The 20,844-nt window shown below is 37.7% G+C and overlaps 1 protein-coding gene across 1 annotated transcript in view; it reads left to right on the top strand.

Annotated features, from left to right (window-relative positions):
• Window positions 1–20,844, top strand: part of MAN1C1 (mannosidase alpha class 1C member 1) — a 378,811-nt gene that overhangs the window by 248,673 nt on the left and 109,294 nt on the right. Inside the window, exon 10 of the mRNA XM_053705384.1 lies at window positions 3,011–3,230. Within this exon, the coding sequence (XP_053561359.1) occupies window positions 3,011–3,230 (220 nt within the window). The remainder of the gene's footprint in view (window positions 1–3,010; window positions 3,231–20,844) is intronic.

Raw genomic sequence — 20,844 nt, 5'->3', positions numbered from 1 at the left:
GGCGAGGTTACCAATCAATATCCATGCTATTTTCAGGGCTCTTCAGGCTTGGCCACTATTAAAGAGAGTATTATTCATTTGTTTTCAGACAGACAATATCACAACTGTGGCATATGTCAATCATCAAGGGGGGACTCGCAGTCCTTTAGCGATGAAATAAGTATCTCCGATACTTTCTTGGGCGGAATTCAACTCCTGTTTAATTTATGCGATACATATTCCAGGTGTAGACAATTGGGAAGCGGATTATCTCAGTCGTCAGTCTTTACATCCAGGGGAGTGGTCTCTCCATCCAGATGTATTTTGTCAGATTGTTCAGATGTGGGGTCTCCCCGAAATAGATCTGATGGCTTCCCAGGTACCTTTCCAGGTCCAGGGATCCTCAGGTGGAGATGGTGGATGTGTTAGCAGTTCTTTGGTTTTACCAACCTGCTTACATTTTTCCGCCTCTAGTTATCCTTCCAAGGGTGATCTCCAAGATCATATTGGAACAATCGCTTGTGTTTCTGATAGCACCAGCATCGCCTCAAAGGTTTTGGTATGCGGACCTTGTCCTGATGTCCAGTTGCTAACCTTGGCCACTTCCTTTAAGGCCAGACCTTTTGTCTCAAGGGCCGTTTTTCCATCAGGATCTTAAATCGCTAAATTTAAAGGTATGGAAATTGAACGCTTAGTGTTTAGTCATAGAGGTTTCTCTGACTCAGTGATTAATACTATGCTACAGGCTCGTAAGTTTGTTTTTTAAGAAAGATTTCTTATCGGGTTTGGAAAACCTACATTTCATGGTGTTTTCTCATAAATTCTATTGGCATTCTTTTAGAATTCCTAGAATTTTACAGTTTCTTCAGGATGGTTTGGATAAAGGTTTGTCTGCAAGTACTTTGAAGGGACAAATCTCTGCTCTTTCTGATTTATTTCACAGAAAAATTGCTAATCTTCCTGATATTCACTGTTTTGTTCAGGCTTTAGTTCGTATCAAGCCTGTTATTAGATCAATATCTCCTCCTTGGAGTCTTAATTTGGTTTTGAAGGCTTTGCAGGTTCCTCCTTTTGAGCCTATGCATTCTTTGGATATTAAACTACTTTCTGGGAAAGTGTTGTTCCTTTTGGCTATCTCTTCAGCTAGAAGAGTTTCTGAATGGTCTGCTCTCTCTTGTAAGTCTCCTTTTCTGATTTTCCATCAGGATAAGGCTGTTTTGCAGACTTTGTTTAAATTTATTCCTAAGGTTGTGAATTCTAACAACATTAGTAGAGAAATTGTTGTTCCTTCCTTGTGTCCTAATCCTAAGAATGCTCTTGAAAGATCTCTACATTCTTTGGATGTTGTAAGAGCTTTGAAATATTATGTCGAAGCTACTAAAGATTTCAGGAAGACTTCTAGTCTATTTGTTGTTTTTTCTGGTTCTAGGGAAGGTCAGAAAGCCTCTGCCATTTCTTTGGCATCTTGGTTAAAGCTTTTGATTCACAAGGCTTATGTAGAGGCGGAACAGTCATTCTACTAGATCAGTGGCCACTTCTTGGGCTTTTAAGAATGAAGCTTTGGTTGATCAGATTTGCAAAGCAGCAACTTGATCTTCTTTGCATACATTTACTAAATTTTACCATTTTTATGTATTTGCTTCTTCTGAAGCAGTCTTTGGTAGAAAAGTTCTTCGGGCAGCTGTTTCAGTTTGATAATTCTGCTTATGATTTAAGTTTTTTTCTTGAAATTTATGTGAATTTTTTTAAGAAAGACTTATTTTTTTGTGGATTTAATTTTTTCAGCTCACTAGCTCATGGACCCTTGCCAATTACATGAAAGAAAACATAATTTATGTAAGAATTTACCTGATAAATTAATTTCTTTCATATTGGTAAGAGTCCATGAGGCCCACCCTTTTGTATAAAAAGCACAATTTTATTTCCAGTTCCTCTTTTTGTATGCTTTTTTACTCCTTATTTTATCACCCCCCTACTTGGCTATTTGTTAAACTGAATTGTGGGTGTGGTGAGGGGTGTATTTATAGGCATTTTGAGGTTTGAGCAACTTTGCCCCTTCTGGTAGGATTGTATATCCCATACGTCACTAGCTCATGGACTCTTGCCAATATGAATGAAATTAATTTATCAGGTAAATTCTTACATAAATTAGTAAGTTCTAAAGTTTGCTTTTCCTATGTTAATGGATTGGCAGCTTATGCAGAAATGTAACATTGATTTGCTTCAAGAAATAAAGGCTCAATAAATAAATTCATTACGACCAGAGACTCAATTCATTTTGCTTCAGCATAAATTAGTTTGGAGAGATGCATTTTTACCATCTATTATACAGAAGAAAAGGTAAACATTCATTTTCAATGTCATTGAGGGGAATTGCTTGCTAAACGATGTCCCAGAAGTTGATGATGAAAGAGAGATGGAGGAATGGAAAAAAAGAAAAGGAAAAAGACCCCAGAGACTGCATCAAACTCAGAGTTAACAAAAGACCACAGATCACGAATAATGTTGCCTTTTTCCTTGATATAGTATATTATGTCCACACTATGCAGCCCCATAAAAGAGAGAGAGGGAAAGAGAAGATCATTTGTGTTGAGGGCTTGCTTGTGAACACATTTCTTGTGTGACTATATACTACATAATGGAATTATCTATAGAGCCTGCCAAGATAGCTTCAATAATTAAGTAACTGACTACTACGCAGTCTGTTGATGAATTTCCATTATAGGTATTTTTATTTTATTTTAATAGTCATATATCAAGAAATCTACCTTCCAGTGGGGAATGGGAGAGACATAGCCCAGCCCTTTTTAAAGTGTGTGTTCCAGAAGCAGTTTTAAATGCAGTGAACTCTTATCTGCTGCTTGCCTGAAGACACTCTCTTTTTTCCATTTACTATAATGTATATGAACAACTATTGCTGTTAGCGTTCTAAGGTATATACAATCTTTTTCTCTCATGGTATTACACATTTTCTCCATAATTTTTCTTTTTTTATATGTGTTGTTCTAAATGATATCTTATCATTATGCAGGCAATAGAAACACATCTGATCAAAAAATCTGTAGGAGGCCTCACATACATTGCTGAGTGGAGAGGTGGTATTCTGGATCACAAGATGGGACATCTGACCTGCTTTGCTGCAGGAATGTTGGCGCTTGGAGCAAATGATGCACAAGCAAAGAAGAAGGAGTATTACATGGAGTTAGCAGCAGAGATCGCCAACACATGCCATGAATCATATCTACGTACAGGTATAAACAATACAGCTTAATCATTGCCTGGTTTTGGAATTATTTTTATATATTTTTTCATATAATACTGTTTTTATATTGTATTTGTAGCAGATATCTTTTGCAAGTACATTTTCTGTTCAATGGTATTATAATTTTAATAATTGATAACATTAAACAAATACAATGTAGGATAGATGCTTTAAAAATGTACCCATGGTATAAGCATTTTGTACCGTGTTTAAAGATAATTAGTTTTGTTTATCTGGAGCATTTCTACAACACTCTATATTGTGTCTCTTATTTTAAATGAATAGGTAAAAATGCGTGCTGACCGGGTATGTAGTCAGGATATAGAGTACAAATAGTCTAAAAGTGGTCTCAACTGTTTATTTATTTATTTACTTAAAGGGATAGAATTTTTATTGTTTTAAAAGATAGATAATCGCTTTATTACCCATTCCCCAGTTTTGCATAACCAACACAGTTATAATAATATACTTTTAACCTCTGTGATTATCTTGTATCTAAGCCTCTGCAAACTGCCCCTTTTTCAGTTCTTTTGACTGACTTGCAGTCTAGCCAATCAGTGCCTGCTCCCTGATAACTTCTCGTGCAGGAGCACAGTGTTATCTATATGAAATACGTGAACTAACACCCTCTAGTGGTGGAAAACTGTTAAAATGCAATCTGAAAGAGGTGGGCTTCAAGGTCTAAGAAATTAGCATATGAACCTCCTATGTTAAGCTTTCAACTAAGAATACCAAGAGAACAAAGCAAAATTGGTGATAAAAGTAAATTGGAAAATTGTTTAAAATTACATGCTCTATCTGAATCATGAAAGTTTATTTTGGCCTAGACTGTCCCTTTAATTATCTACTTACCTCCATTAATATTATAACATACTAAGATATACTCTATGTATCTAAATCTATTTATAACTAATATTGGCTCCCTGATTTTGGAGTTCTGGCCAGAGAGGTGGAAGTTCAATGTACTAACATTATAATTACTTGACCTAGTTCTACTGTTATATTGGTTATTCGTTTACTTAATGCACTGTAACAGATATGACAAAAGTGTATACATATTTCTGTATCTGGATTATTGAAGCATTTTTTATTTTTGTCATTTATAATCTGTCAATAAAAAAGAAATATAAATAAAAAAAATGCGTGCTGACTGTAGACACGGATAGTAACGCAGTCGTTAAGGGGATATGAAATTTATAATTAAAATGTTATGATTTTTTCATTTACTTCTATTATAATCAAATTTACTTTTGTTTTGTTGGTACTGTTGGTATCCTTTGTTGAAAAGTCAGCTCCAGATCAGCATTGTACTACTGATCACATCGGGTGAGCCAATGACAAGAGTCATATTTGTGTAGCAAACAGCCGCCAGCTAGCTACCAGTAATTAGTTTTTGCTCCTGAGCCTACCTAGGTATGCTTCCCAGCAAAGGATACAAAGAGAACACACTAAATGGGATAAAAGAAGTAAATTAACCACTTAATTGCTCATGATGACAGATGGTCATCACAAGCAATTAAGGGGTTAATTTACTTCTATTAGCCCATTTAGTTTGTTCTCTTGGTATCCTTTGCTTTTGAACCTACCTAAATATGCTTCCCAGCAAAGGATACCAAAAGAACAAACTCAATGGGTAATAGAAGTAAATTAACACCTTAATTGTTCATTATGGCACATGGTCGTCATTCACACAGTGCTGTTATGGCGGAAGAAGAGCATGTGTCTTCATCCTAGGGGCCGGTTTCAGATCTGATCAAGGCCTAGAGATAAACCCTTCTTATTTTCCATAAAGCGTTTAGGGGGAAAAACACACACACATTTTTTTTACAACCTCGTTAATTAAAATGTTAATACTTTTTAATGAAAGGGTCTCTCTATGCCCTTATAATAGGCTATTAAAATAGCCAGGTGACCCCCTGGTGTGTATAAATGTGCCTTTATTTGAGAAAAGATACAGGGGAGCACCTCTTCTCAAATAAAGACATCAAAGTTATATAACTATACCCAAAGGCCCTAATTTATATGAGGACAACCCCTTCTTGTTTTACTATAAAGTTTAGAAAAGAATACATACACTATTGTTAGCAACCTTTTTTATTAAAATTTTAAATAAAAATATTTTTTTCACACATTTTGTTGCAGAATTCTCACATGCCATGATATATAAATAAAATAGCAGTATAGTTTGAATCTGATGGGTTTGCTGGGAAAAAAAACAATAAATAATATGAGGGGATTTATCATTGAAAAATGGCCTAAAGTGGGTATTAAATGTGAGCAGCACCTAAAAACTCCAAAACATCTCTACACAAGGGTTAGAAATGGCTCAGCAGTTAAGGTGCCATAAACTTAAATCTGTGCATATCCTAAAGGGCTAATTAAGTAAAAATAGTTTGCATAAAAAAAAAATATATATATTTTAAAATAATTTTCAAAAATAAGCAAAATTAGTTATATAGCTATGTTGTCTGGAGAAGTCTGATCCACCTCCCCTTATCAGTGTTTAGCATCAGAAACACAGGCATTGTATTTCAACTGAGTTCACAGCAGCTTATTTGCTTGTAGGCAGGCTCCAACAGATAATGAGTGTTACAGTCTTGTATTCTACCAAAGCAAAGGTGGAGATAGATACAAACATAGAAGGAAATGTCTGGGGGGAGTTAGAGCTGTACAATTCAAAACCTTAAAAGAAAGGGTTAATGGCGAGGCACTGCAGTATAAATTTGCAGGTAAAGTAATTAAAGTACATAGTATTATATTTTGTCTCTATCCCAACTTGTTTTATGTCCCTTTAAGGGCTTAAAAAGCTTCTTTAAATTGCATTCTCGTTCTAAACCATGAAAGTTTAATTTTGACTTGCATGTCCCTTTAATAATAATAGGGCTGCCACAACTAATCGGTAAGATTGATCATAAACATAGTTGTCAAATAATCTCATTATCAATTAGGTGGTTAGCGATTAATTGGTTAATTGCACAGCACCAGCTGCTTCAATCCAATGAACTCCTGCACATGGTGTTGTGCAACATTTTTTATTTATTTATTTTCTATCCGATTAATCGGATGATTATAGTCCGATTAATCGGATAGAAAAAAGATAAAAAAAATAAATAAATTCAATTTTTTTTGCACAATCTTAGTTGCAGTAGTTCAGATTAAAGAAGCTGGTGCTGTGCAACTGATCAGCTAATCACAGACCACCTAATTGATAATGAGATTTGTTGACAACTATTTTTATGATCAAACTTACCAATTAATTGTTGCAGCCCTAAATAGTAATATTATTAATATAGAACTGTAGCAATGTAATTGTGAAAGAACATAGTGTTATTTTACAAACAGACTTTGCTTCAAAAGAGACAATATGATGTTCAAAACTGAAGATCTTTTAGCAGCGTGCATGTTTACTCACTCCTTTCCAGGCAGGCAGGCCCGGACTGGCCATAGGGCCCCGCCCACCATTAACACAGAGTGCTTCATTGAGGCTCTTTATTTCTTTTGAATTTGACCTGTTATGTGCGGCTGTTGGCCGCGGGTTCCCTTAGCCCCGCCCACCATGACCGCAAGGCTAGTAGCTCTGATCAAGCATGTAGCAGAAGGCTGCGTGCGTGTATGACATGCAACGTAACTGTGCAAGAAAAATGAAAAAGGAAAGGTGACTCGTCTAGATATAGCGGCAAATATGAATCACAGTCTGCAGGTAATGACACACACACAGAACTACAGCAAGCATAATGAAGTTAGAGGTAAGCAGACTGGTCATGGGGATGGTATCTGACCCTTTAACATTTGTTGTGGAACATTTGCTGGGGGAGGGAGTCGGGAGATGGAGTTATTTATTGAAGATTGAAGTGTGTGTTTAACACTAGACGGCGAGTCCTAAAGCATAACAAATCAAACATCAAAGCATGCCATTTACAGCTGCACAGTCTCCCGGTCTCACATTCCTGCCTGAAATCTCTTATGTTTTGCCCTCCCCTTACCTCCAGCTCTAGCGTGGAAGCTGTGTGCTTTGACAGAGACAGCTAAAGTGCTGGAATAATTTAGTAGCTTAGCTTTACTGTAGGTAAAGGTGATCTCTAACAACTTTTATTTTCCCTTTTAATTATTTTATTTTCCGTTTCAGTCAGTTCTTGTACAACCTTGCTCTCCAAACTAATTAAGACTGGTGGCAGTGGCACTGTAGTAGTTTGTATGTGTGTGTGTATATATATATATATATATATATATATATATATATACACACAGGTATCCCTCAGTTTACCCCGCGGTTAGGTTCCAGAAGGAATGGTTGTAAATCAAAACCGTTGTAAATTGAAATCCAGTTTATAATGTAAGTCAATGGGAAGTGAGGGTTCTAGGCCCCTCTCAAAATTGTCATAACACCTAATACATTTATTTTTAAAGCTTTGAAATGAAGACTTTAAATGCTAAACAGCATGCTAAAACTAATAAAATAATCACACAACACAGAATATATAATAAACTAAGTTAAATGAACAAAAACATTTGCTAAACAGCATTATAAACCTAATAAAATAATCACACAACACAGACTTCACTTGCATTTTTCTGCAAACAGTTCTTTCTATGCATTCCAATCTGGACTGATTTATAGACAGGAAGATCTTGTTCCTTTGAAATCTGCTCGATAGCTCAGGTCTGGTTAAACTGATTAATTTCAGCTTGCTTGGCTTTGCTGCAACACAAGCGGACGGCTCCACCTACTGGCTATTTTAATAAATGCACTGCTTCTCAATGCTTTTCAATAGCAGTCACATGACTGGAAAAAAAGGTTGTTATTCTGAAACGGTGTAAATTGAACCGTTGTAAAATGAGGGTCACCTGTATATATATATATATATATATATATATATATATATATATATATATCACTGGAGTTGTTTATGGTAAAGCTCTCCCTTATGATTTCAAGCCCTTTGTTTGTTGGCATATATATTTACCTTCAAAACTTTACACACGTGTGTATATATATATATATATATATATATATTTACATTGATTTAATTTTGAGACATGGAGGATTTTAATTTCAGTTTTTTATCTCCCCCCATAATTTTAATGATTTTTTTATATATATATATATATATATATATATATATATATATATATATATGTATATATAAATATATATTTATTTCATGTAATTGGCAAGAGTCCATGAGCTAGTGACGTATGGGATATACAATCCTACCAGGAGGGGCAAAGTTTCCCAAACCTCAAAATGCCTATAAATACACCCCTCACCACACCCACAATTCAGTTTTACAAACTTTGCCTCCTATGGAGGTGGTAGGATTGCCGCATTTTTCTCAAAAAAATACCGGCCATGTGTGGGGCGTGGCCACAAAAGGGTGTAGTCATAAAAAAAGGTGGGGCCAAAAAAGCCTTTCTTAGTTAAGCTTGAAAAACTGCCATTACTAAATATGATTAAATAATGTATTTGCGCATTATCACTTTGCAGGGGACTTTTAGAAATATTTTTTACAAACAGTGTTTGTCAGTAGTAACTGTAATTATTACTGTGTTTAAAATACAAACTATAAATATTTATGGCTGTTTAGAAATTTTTAGAGGAACACTAAGGCCTCTATTTATCAAGCCGTCAACCGCAAATACGCTGGAATTCCGCAGCGTATTTGTGGCAAGGCTGATTCGCCATAGTTATCAAGCCCTACAGACCGGCAAAAGTAGAAAAAAGTGACGTAACATACGATCCGCCAGACTCAGTCCGACACAGATCAATGCTTATGTCACTACAGATGTTTCGAACGCAAGTTCGGCACAATCTGACTACTTTTGCTAGTTATCAAAGAACAACCAGGTACGCTCGCAACTATTCCGGCCCAGCGTACCTGGTTTTCAATCAGGCGGCGGATCCCATAAGAATCAATGGGAGTCTGAAAGCAGCGAAAGCTTATGTTCGCTGCTGCCCGATATCCCATTGATTCTTATGGGAAGTGTCTGCACCTAAAACCCTAACATGTACCCCGAGTCTAAACACCCCTAATCTGCCCCCCTACACCGCCGCCACCTACTTTATACTTATTAACCCCTAAACCGCCACCTTGACACCGCCGCCACCTACATTATACGTATTAACCCCTAAATCCCCGCCCTGACACCGACGCCACCTACATTATACATATTAACTCCTAAATCGGCGCCCTGACACCGCCGCCACCTACATTATACGTATTAACTCCTAAATCGACGCTCCTGGACCCCGCCACAACTGAATAAAATGTTTAACCCCTAAACCGCTGCTCCCGGAGCCCACCGCCCCTACATTAAACTTATTAACCCCTATCCTGCCCCCCCTACACCGCCGCCACCTACATTAAACTTATTAACCCCTATCCTCTCCCCCTACACCGCCGCCACTATATTAAAGTTATTAACCCCTAAACCTAAGTCTAACCCTAACACCCCCTAACTTAAAAATTATATAAATTAATCTAAATAAAATTACTATTATTAACTAAATGAATCCTTTTTAAGACTAAATACTTACTTATAAAATAGACCCTAAGATAGCTACAATATAACTAATAATTACATTGTAGCTATTTTAGGGTTTATTTTTATTTTACAGGCAACTTTGTATTTATTTTAACTAGGTACAATAGTTATTAAATAGTTATTAACTATTTAATAACTACCTAGCTAAAATAAAGACAAAAGTACCTGTAAAATAAATCCTAACCTAAGTTACAATTACACCTAACACTATACTACAATTAAATAAATTAAATTAAATACAATTACCTACAATTAAATAAAATTAACTAAAATTAACTAAAGTACAAAAAAACCCACTAAATTACAGAAAATAAAAAAAATTACAAGAATTTTAAACTAATTACACCTAATCTAAGCCCCCTAATAAAATAAAAAATCCCCCAATATAATAAAATTCCCTACCCTATACTAAATTACAAATAGCCCTTAAAATGGCTTTTTGTGGAGCATTGCACCACCCACCAACATTAAAACCGATCACCCACACACCCAACCCTACTCTAAAACCCACCCAAACCCCCCTTAAAAAAACCTAACACTAACCTTTGGCAAGCGAAAAGAAAAGGATGGCTGCTGAGTAACAGATAAAAAAATCAATTTATTCCAATATAAAAGAGAGAAAGATACAGCAAGTCAAACGAGGGTATTAGCTATCTAAGATGTTTCGCACAGACAAGCGCTTACTCATAGATGCATCTATGAGTTAGCGCTTATCTGCGCGAAACATGTTAGATAGCTAATACCCTCGTTTGACTTGCTGTGTCTTTCTCTCTTTTTTATTGGAATAAATTGATTTTTTTATCTGTTGCTCAGCAGCCATCCTTTTCTTTTCGCTTGAGTCTTTGCGGTTGTCCTCCGCTTTTAGGTTGGCTCCACACACCCCTAATTTTTGGAGTTAGTCTGTTCCTCTCACCCTTTGCCCTTTTTGCGGAAGTTCCCTGCAGCAGCACGACCTCTCTCTCTCTAACCTTTGGCAAGGTTGCGTCATCTATGACGCGAGTGTCGTTTTCGGCGCCAAAAAATAATTTTCTGTTTGTTGTGTGTCATACTTGGTGCCTAATATTTTCATTATTTAAAGGGACACTCAGGTTAAATTAAATTTTCATGATTCAGATACAGCATGTAATTTAAACAACTTTCCAATTTACTTCCATTAAAAAAAAATGTGCACAGTCTTTTATATTTACAATTTTTGAGTTACCAGATCCTACTGAGCATGTGCAGGTATTCAGACTATACGTATATGCATTTGTGTTTGGCTGATTGCTATCACATGGTACAAGGGGAGTGGAAATATACATAACTTTGAAATTTATTATTAAAAAATCTACTACTTATTTGAAGTTCAGACTAAGTGCATTATCTTGTTATCTTGCATTTGTTGATTATGCAAATCTAATGTGTTGACTGGTCCTTTAAGACCCCATTTCTATTTGCCTCTTGCCTTTTTTCTATGTCAGAGAGCTATGCTGTTTGCATTTTTTCCCATTCCTGAAACTGCCATATAAGGAAATTGATCATTTTGCTTTATATGTTGTTTTTTTCTCTTACATTTGCAAGATGTCTCAATCTGATCCTGTCTCAGAATTCACTGTTGGATCCCTGCTGCCTGATAACAGTTCTACCAAAGCTAAGTGCATTTGTTGTAAACTTGTGGAGGTTATACCTCCAGCTGTGGTTTGTGATAGTTGTCATGATAAACGTTTACATGCAGAAAATGTATCCATCAGTAGTAGTTCATTACCTGTTGCTGTTCCCTCAACATCTAATGCACAAGATATACCTGTATATTTAAGAGAATTTATTTCTGATTCTATTCAGAAGGCTTTGTCTGCCACTCTGCCTTCTAATAAATGTAAAAGGTCTTTTAAAACTTCTCATAAAGTTGATGAAATTTCAAATGACCGGCAACATACTGAATTATCCTTCTCTGATGAGGATCTATCTGATTCAGAAGATCCTGCCTCAGATATTGACACTGACAAATCCTCTTATTTAAAATGGAGTATATTCGTTCTTTGTTAAAAGAAGTGTTGCATACATTAGATATGGAGGAAACTACTCCTCTTGATATTAAAACAAGTAAACGTTTAAATTCTGTTTATAAACCTCATGCGGTTATTCCAGAGGTTTTTCCAGTTCCTGATGCTATTTCTGATGTGATTTCTAAGGAATGGAATAGGCCTGGTACTTCTTGTATTCCTTCTTCAAGGTTTAAATTTTTTTATCCTTTGCCAGCAGTTAGATTGGAGTTTTGGGGAAAAATCCCAAAAGTTGATGGGGCTAGCTCTATTCTTGCTAAACGTTCTACTATTCCTACGGAAGATAGTACTTCTTTTAAAGATCCTTTAGATAGGAAACTTGAATCTTATCTAAGGAAAGCTTATTTATATTCAGGTCATGTTCTTTGGCCTGCAATTTCTTTGGCTGATGTTGCAGCTGCTTCAACTTTTTGGTTGGAAACTTTAGCGCAACAAGTATCGGATCATGATTTATCTAGCATTGTTAAGTTGATTCAACATGCTAATAATTTCATTTGTGATGCCCTTTTTGATATCATCAAAATTGATGTTAAATCTATGTCTTTAGCTATTTTAGCTAGAAGAGCTTTGTGGCTCAAATCTTGGAATGCTGATATGACTTCTAAGTCTAGATTGCTATCTCTTTCTTTCCAAGGTAATGAATTATTTGGTTCTCAGTTGGATTCAATCATTTCAACTGTCACTGGGGGAAGGGAGTTTTTTTGCCTCAGGATAAAAGACCTAAGGGTAAACCTAAAGCTTTTAACCGTTTTCATTCCTTTCGACAAAATAAGGAACAGAAACCTAATCTTTCCCCCAAGGAATCTGTTTCCAATTGGAAGCCTTCTTCAAATTGGAATAAATCCAAGCCATTTAAGAGACCAAAGCCAGCCCCCAAGTCCGCATGAAGGTGTGGCCCTCATTCCAGCTCCCCTGTACCCCTGAGAGTATTGTTTCTCAGGGGTACAGAATAGGATTCAGAGTAAGACCGCCTGTGAGAAGATTTTTTCTCTCACGTATTCCAGCAAACCCAGTAAAGGCTCAGGCTTTTCTAAAGTATGTTTCAGACATGGAGTTATAAGGGGTAATCATGCCATATCCGTTTCAGGAACAGGGCCTGGGGTTTAATTCAAATCTATTCATTGTCCCAAAGAAAGAAAATTAATTCAGACCAGTTCTGGATCTAAAGATTTTGAATCGATATGTAAGAGTAACAACTTTCAAAATGTTGACTATAAGGACTATTCTGCCTTTTGTTCAGCAAGGGCATTATATGTCCACGGTAGACTTACAGGATGCATATCTTAATATTCTGATTCATCCGGATCACTATCAGTTCCTGAGATTCTCTATTCTAGACAAGCATTACCAATTTGTTGCTCTTCCTTTTGGCCTAGCGACAGCTCCAAGAATCTTTTCAAAGGTTCTCGGTGCCCTACTCTCTGTAATCAGAGAGCGGGGTATTGAGGTGTTTCCTTATTTGGACGATATCTTGGTACTCGCTCAGTTTTTACGTTCTGCAGAATCTCACACGAATCAACTAGTGTTGTTTCTTCAAAGACATGGTTGGAGGATCAATTTACCAAAAAGTTTGATTCCTCAGACAAGGGTAACCTTTTTAGGTTTCCAGATAGATTCAGTGTCCTTGACTTTGTCTCTAACAGACAAGAGACGTTTGAAATTGGTTGCAGCCTTTCGGAACCTTCAGTCTCAGTCATTCCCTTCAGTAGTTATGTGCATGGAAGTTTTAGGTCTCATGACTGCAGCATCGGACGCGATCCCCTTTGCTCGTTTTCATATGACACCTCTTCAGCTTTGTATGCTGAACCAATGGTGCAGAGATTATACAAGGATATCACAATTAATATCCTTAAATCCCAATGTTCGACTTTCTCTGACTTGGTGGTTAGATCACCATCCTATAATTCTAGGGGTCTCTTTCGTTAGTCCAACCTGGACTGTGATCACAACAGATGCGAGTATTTCAGGTTGGGGAGCTGTTTGGGGATCTCTGACAGCACAAGGGGTTTGGAAATCTCAAGAGGCGAGATTACCAATCAATATTTTGAAACTCCGTGCGATTCTCAGTGCTCTTCAGTTTTGGCCTCTGTTGAAGAGAGAACCATTCATTTGTTTTAAGACAGAAAATATCACAACTGTGGCATATGTCAATCATCAGGTTGGGACTCACAGTCCTCAAGCTATGAAAGAAGTATCTCAGATACTTTTTTGGGTGGAATCCAGCTCCTGTCTAATTTCTGTGGTTCATATCCCAGTAATAGACAATTGGGAAATGGATTATCTCAGTCATCAGACTTTACATCTGGGAGAAAGGTCTCTCCACCCAGATGTGTTTTCTCAAGTTGTTCAGATGTGGGGGCTTCCAGAAATAGATCTGATGGCATCTCATCTAAACAAAAAACTTCCCAGGTACCTGTCCAGGTCCAGGGATCCTCAGGCGGAAGCAGTGGATGCATTGACACTTACGTTGTGTTATCAGCCTGCTTATATTTTCCCGCCTCTAGTTCTTCTTCCAAGAGTGATTTCCAAAATCATCATAGAGCAATCGTTTGTGCTGCTGGTGGCTCCAGAATGGCCTCACAGGTTTTGGTATGTGGATCTTGTTCGGGTGTCCAGTTGTCAACCTTGGCCACTTCCATTAAGGCCAGACCTTCTATCTCAAGGTCCGTTTTTCCATCAGGATCTCAAATCATTAAATTTGAAGGTATGGAAATTATACGCCTAGTGCTTAGTCATAGAGATTTCTCTGACTCAGTGGTTAATACTATGTTGCAGGCTCGTAAATCTGTTTCTAGAAAGATTTATTATCGAGTTTGGAAGACTTACATTTCATGGTGTTCTTCTCATAAATTCTCTTGACATTCTTTTAAAATTCCTAGAACTTTACAGTTTCTTCAGGATGGTTTGGATAAAGGTTTGTCTGCAAGTTCCTTGAAAGGACAAATCTCTGCTCTTTCTGTTTTATTTCACAGAAAGATTGCTAAACTGCCTGATATTCATTGTTTTGTACATACTTTGGTTCGTATCAAGCCTGTCATTAAATTAATCTCTCCTCCTTGGAGTATTAATTTGGTTTTGAAGGCTTTACAGGCTCATCCATTTGAGCCTATGCAGTCTTTGGACATTAAACTACTTACTTGGAAAGTGTTGTTTCTTTTGGCTATCTCTTCTGCTAGAGGAGTTTCTGAATTATCCGCTCTCTCTTGTGAATCTCCTTTTCTGATTTTTCATCAGGATAAGGCAGTTTTGCGGGCTTCATTTAAATTTTTACCTAAGGTTGTGAATTCTAACAACATTAATAGAGAAATTGTTGTTCCTTTCTTGTGTCCTAATCCTAAGAATTCTTTAGAGAGATCCTTACATTCTTTGGATGTGGTGAGAGCTCTGAAATATTATGTTGAAGCTACTAAAGATTTCAAGAAGACTTCTAGTCTATTTGTTATCTTTTCTGGTTCCAGGAAAGGTCAGAAGGCTTCTGCCGTTTCCTTGGCCTTGTGGTTTAAACTTTTGATTCATCAAGCCTATTTGGAGTCGGGTCAAGCCCCGCCTCAGAGAATTACAGCTCATTCTACTAGATCAGTTTCCACTTCGTGGGCTTTTAAGAATGAAGCTTCAGTTGATCAGATTTGCAAAGCAGCAACTTGGTCTTCTTTGCATACATTTACTAAATTCTACCATTTTGATGTATTTGCTTCTTCGGAAGCAGTTTTTGGTAAAAAAAAAGTTCTTCAGGCAGCTGTGTCAGTTTGATTTTTCTGCTTTTGATTTAATTTTTTTCCTCTCATTTATGAGAATTAACTTATATTTTGGGATGTGGATTAATTTTTTCAGCGGAAAATGGCTGTTTTTATCTTTTATCCCTCCCTCTCTAGTGACTCTTGCGTGGCGTTCCACATCTTGAATATTGCTATCCCATACGTCACTAGCTCATGGACTCTTGCCAATTACATGAAAGAAAACATAATTTATGTAAGAACTTACCTGATAAATGCAATTCTTTTTTATTGTCCATGATGCCCATCCCATTTTTTATGGTGGTTATGATTTTTTTGTATAAAGCACAATTAATTCCAAATTCCTTTGTTGATGCTTTTTACTCCTTTCATTATCACCCCACATCTTAGCTATTCGTTAAACTGAATTGTGGGTGTGGTGAGGGATCTATTTATAGGCATTTTGAGGTTTGGGAAACGTTGCCCCTCCTGGTAGGATTGTATATCCCATACGTCACTAGCTCATGGACTCTTGCCATTATGAAAGAAATGAATTTATCATGTAAGTTCTTACATAAAATATGTTTTATATATATATATATATATATATATCTACACAGTGGGGCAAAAAAGTATTTAGTCAGCCACCAATTGTGCAAGTTCTCCCACTTAAGAAGATGAGAGAGGCCTGTAATTTTCATCATAGGTATACCTCAACTATGAGAGACAAAATGTGTAAACAAATCCGGACAATCACATTGTCTGATTTGGAAAAAATTTATTTGCATATTATGGTGCAAAATAAGTATTTGGTCACCTACAAACAAGCAAGATTTCTGGCTCTCACAGACCTGTATCTTCTTCTTTAAGAGGCTCCTCTGTCCTCCACTCATTACCTGTATTAATGGCACCTGTTTGAACTTGTTATCAGTATAAAAGACACCTGTCCAAAACCTCAAACAGTCACACTCCAAACTCCACTATGGTGAAGACCAAAGAGCTGTCGAAGGACACTAGAAACAAAATTGTAGACCTGCACCAGGCTGGGAAGACTGAATCTGCAATAGGCAAGCAGCTTGGTGTAAATAAATCAACTGTGGGAGCAGTAATTAGAAAATGGAAGACATACAAGACCACTGATAATCTCCCTCGATCTGGGGCTCCACGCAAGATCTCCCCCCCGTGGGGTCAAAATGATCACAAGAACAGTGAGCAAACATCCCAGAACCACATGGGGGGACCTAGTGAATGACCTGCAGAGAGCTGGGACCAACGTAACAAAGGCTACCATTAGTAACACACTACGCCGACAGGGACTCAGATCCTGCAGTGCCAGACGTGTCCCCCTGCTTAAGCCAGTACATGTACGGGCCCATCTAAAGTATGCTAGAGAGCATTTGGATGATCCAGAAGTGGATTGGGAGAATGTCATATGGTCAGATGAAACCAAAGTAGAACTGTTTGGTAGAAACACAACTCATTGTGTTTGGAGGAGAGAGAATGCTGAGTTGCAACCAAAGAACACCATACCTACTGTGAAGCATGGGGGTGGCAACATCATGCTTTGGGGCTGTTTCTCTGCAAAGGGAACAGGATCTGTGTACATGAAAGATTAAATGGGGCCATGTATCGTGAGATTTTGAGTGCAAACCTCCTTCCATCTGCAAGGGCATTGAAGATGAAACGTGGCTGGGTCATACAGCATGAAAATGATCCCAAACACACTGCCTGGGCAACGAAGGAGTGGCTTCGTAAGAAGCATTTCAAGGTCCTGGAGTGGCCTAGCCAGTCTCCAGATCTCAACCCCATAGAAAACCTTTGGAGGGAGTTGAAAGTCTGTGTTGCCCAGCGACAGCCCCAAAACATCACTGCTCTAAAGGAGATCTGCATGCAGGAATGGGCCAACATACCAGCAACAGTGTGTGACAACCTTGTGAAGACTTACAGAAAACGTTTGACCTCTGTCATTGCCAACAAAGGATATATAACAAAGTATTGAGATGAACTTTTGATATAGACCAAATACTTATTTTCCATCATAATTTGCAAATAAATTATTTCCAAATCAGACAATGTGATTGTCTGGATTTGTTTCCACATTTTGTCTCTCATAGTTGAAGTTTACCTATGATGAAAATTACAGGCCTCTCTCATCTTCTTAAGTGGGAGAACTTGCACAATTGGTGGCTGACTAAATACTTTTTTGCCCCACTGTATATATATATACGAGTGGGTGCTCACTTGGGATAGTAGAGATTATATATAACTATATACATATATATATTTATGTGTTATTATGTGCATATATACATGTTAACACATAAATATATATGTATATAAGCATATACAGTACATATATATTGACCGCAATGTAAAGGCACTTTTCAGTGCTGTTTATTTTCTAGCACCCCACACCACTAACTTTAACACCTTAAAACTGCCTAGTGCAGTTTTTTATTTTTAAAAAAGCTACATTTTTTTAATAAAAAAAATATAATACCCTCTATTTTGCGGGTATTTGGGGCACTTTCAGAAAATTAACCAGAGATCTGATCTCTGGTTATATTTTTGAGCTATAATCGCTACCGCAAGCTCATGGTAGCAATAACCAGCTACTTGTAATGGCTGCTTATTTATCACGCGCCAATGTAACCTAGCCCTTAGTGTACATCCCAAAACTGGTGACATGCTTTTATGTAGGGGCCCTAACATTGTTTTTGCACCAGGGCCCTCTATTCATTAGGTTCACCACTGCTTATACCCCCTGCAGATTTGTACACACGGGTCACATGATGGTGCAGCGGTAGGCCAGGCGGGACATTTCATGTGCCATGTCACATTGTGCAGAAGCATCGCCTGGCTTTGCACTACTGGGAGCTAGCTCAACACATCTAGTGAGCTAATGATAAGTACACGTGTGTATAACCACCAATCACCAGCTAGCACCCAGTAGTGCATTGCTGCTGAGAATATGTACATATGTTTTTAACAAAGGATACCAAAAGAACAACATAAACTTGATAATAGAAGTGAGGTAAAAAAGATAAAAGACATGCTCCATCTTGTTATTCATTGAAAACAATCCGCTAGATTTAGAGTTCTGCGGCTAAAAAGGGGTGCGTTAGCTACACGTGCTTTTTTCCCCCCGCACCTTTTAAATACCGCTGGTATTTAGAGTTCACAGAAGGGCTGCGTTAGGCTCCAAAAAGGGAGCGTAGAGCATAATTTACCGCCACTGCAACTCTCAATACCAGCGGTGCTTACGGACGCGGCCAGCTTCAAAAACGTGCTCATAGGAAACAATGGGGCCGTTTGAGCTGAAAAAAAGTCTAACACCTGCAAAAAAGCAGCGTTCAGCTCCTAACGCAGCCCCATTGTTTCCTATGGGAAAACACTTCCTATGTCTGCACCTAACACCCTAACATGTACCCCGAGTCTAAACACCCCTAACCTTACACTTATTAACCCCTAATCTGCCGCCCCCGCTATCGCTGACCCCTGCATATTATTATTAACCCCTAATCTGCCGCTCCGTACACAGCCGCAACCTACATTATCCCTATGTACCCCTAATCTGCTGCCCCTAACACCGCCGACCCCTATATTATATTTATTAACCCCTAATCTGCCGCCCCCAACGTCGCCGCCACCTACCTACACTTATTAACCCCTAATCTGCCGACCGGACCTCACCGCTACTATAATAAAGTTATTAACCCCTAATCCGCCTCACTCCCGCCTCAATAACCCTATAATAAATAGTATTAACACCTAATCTGCCCTCCCTAACATCACCGACACCTAACTTCAAGTATTAACCCCTAATCTGCCGACCGGACCTCACCTCTACTCTAATAAATGTATTAGCCCCTAAGTCTAACCCTAACACTAACACCCCCCTAAGTTAAATATAATTTTTATCTAACGAAATAAATTAACTCTTATTAAATAAATTATTCATATTTAAAGCTAAATACTTACCTGTAAAATAAACCCTAATATAGCTACAATATAAATTATAATTATATTGTAGCTATTTTAGGAATAATATTTATTTTACAGGCAACTTTTTATTTATTTTAACCAGGTACAATAGCTATTAAATAGTTAGTAACTATTTAATAGCTACCTAGTTAAAATAATTAAAAAATTATTAGGGGCAGCAGATTAGGGGTACATAGGGATAACGTAGATTGCGGCGGTGTGCGGTCGGCAGATTAGGGGTTAAAAAAAATGTATTAGAGTGGCGGCGATGTGGGGGGGCCTCATTTTAGGGTTACATAGGTAGTTTATGGGTGTTAGTGTACTTTAGAGCACAGTAGTTAAGAGCTTTATGAACCGGCGTTAGCCCAGAAAGCTCTTAGATCCTGACTTTTTGCTGCGGCTGGAGTCTTGCCGTTAGAGTTCTAACGCTCACTTCAGCCAAGACTCTAAATACCGGCGTTAGAAAGATCCCAAAGATACGAAATTGGGGTAGGGGGATCTACGTTATGGAAAAGTCGCGGCTGCAAAGTGAGCGTTAGACCCTTTCCTGACTGACTCTAAATACCAGCGGGCGGCCAAAACCAGCATTAGGAGCCCCTAACGCTGGTTTTGACAGCTAACGCAGAACTCTAAATCTAGCGGTATGTGTTTTTCTTAAAAATCAAGCACTTTATTTTGGTTTTGTTGTGTTTTTTTTTTATATTTTACTTTATTTTTTTCATACCAACCAATTGACAAAATACAGTTATTATATGATGTTAGAAATGTTAAATGTTTTTGTCACTTAAACAAGTATTATTCTTGCCATGTTTGGCTTACAGTTAAATAAGAAATGGTGAGCAAAGGGGAGGGGGCCTCTTTGCCCTAAAATGCCTGGGTCTTTTTTTGGTCCCAGTCCGGCCACATGAAAATAGGAAGCAAAGGCTGAAGAACCATATAGAGCAATATACATATAAAAACAATTTGCAGACTTGCTATAGTTGTCTCTGTCTAGGCCTGATATTTAAATATTCTCCTGCTTGGAGAGAAATTGTAGTGCAGACTTCATAGGGGCTGAACTCACTGAATGCTCAAAGGAACTCTTAGGGGCCAATTTATCAATGTTTATCCGACATGATACACTGTAGCCTCCGACAGACATCGCTGAATGCCGACAGCAGGCGCTGATGACATTTAACATTGCACAATCAGTTTACCAGAACTGCTTGTGCAATGCAGCCCCCTGCAGATTTGCGGCCAATTGGCCGCTAGCATGCGGTGTCAATCAGTCCGATCGTATAGGATCGGACAGATTGCAGACCGCAGCCTCAGAGGCAGTGGA

The sequence above is a fragment of the Bombina bombina genome, chromosome 3 (genome assembly GCF_027579735.1).
Source record: "Bombina bombina isolate aBomBom1 chromosome 3, aBomBom1.pri, whole genome shotgun sequence".
Lineage (NCBI taxonomy): Eukaryota > Metazoa > Chordata > Amphibia > Anura > Bombinatoridae > Bombina > Bombina bombina.
This window is presented reverse-complemented; position numbering and strand designations above follow the sequence as displayed.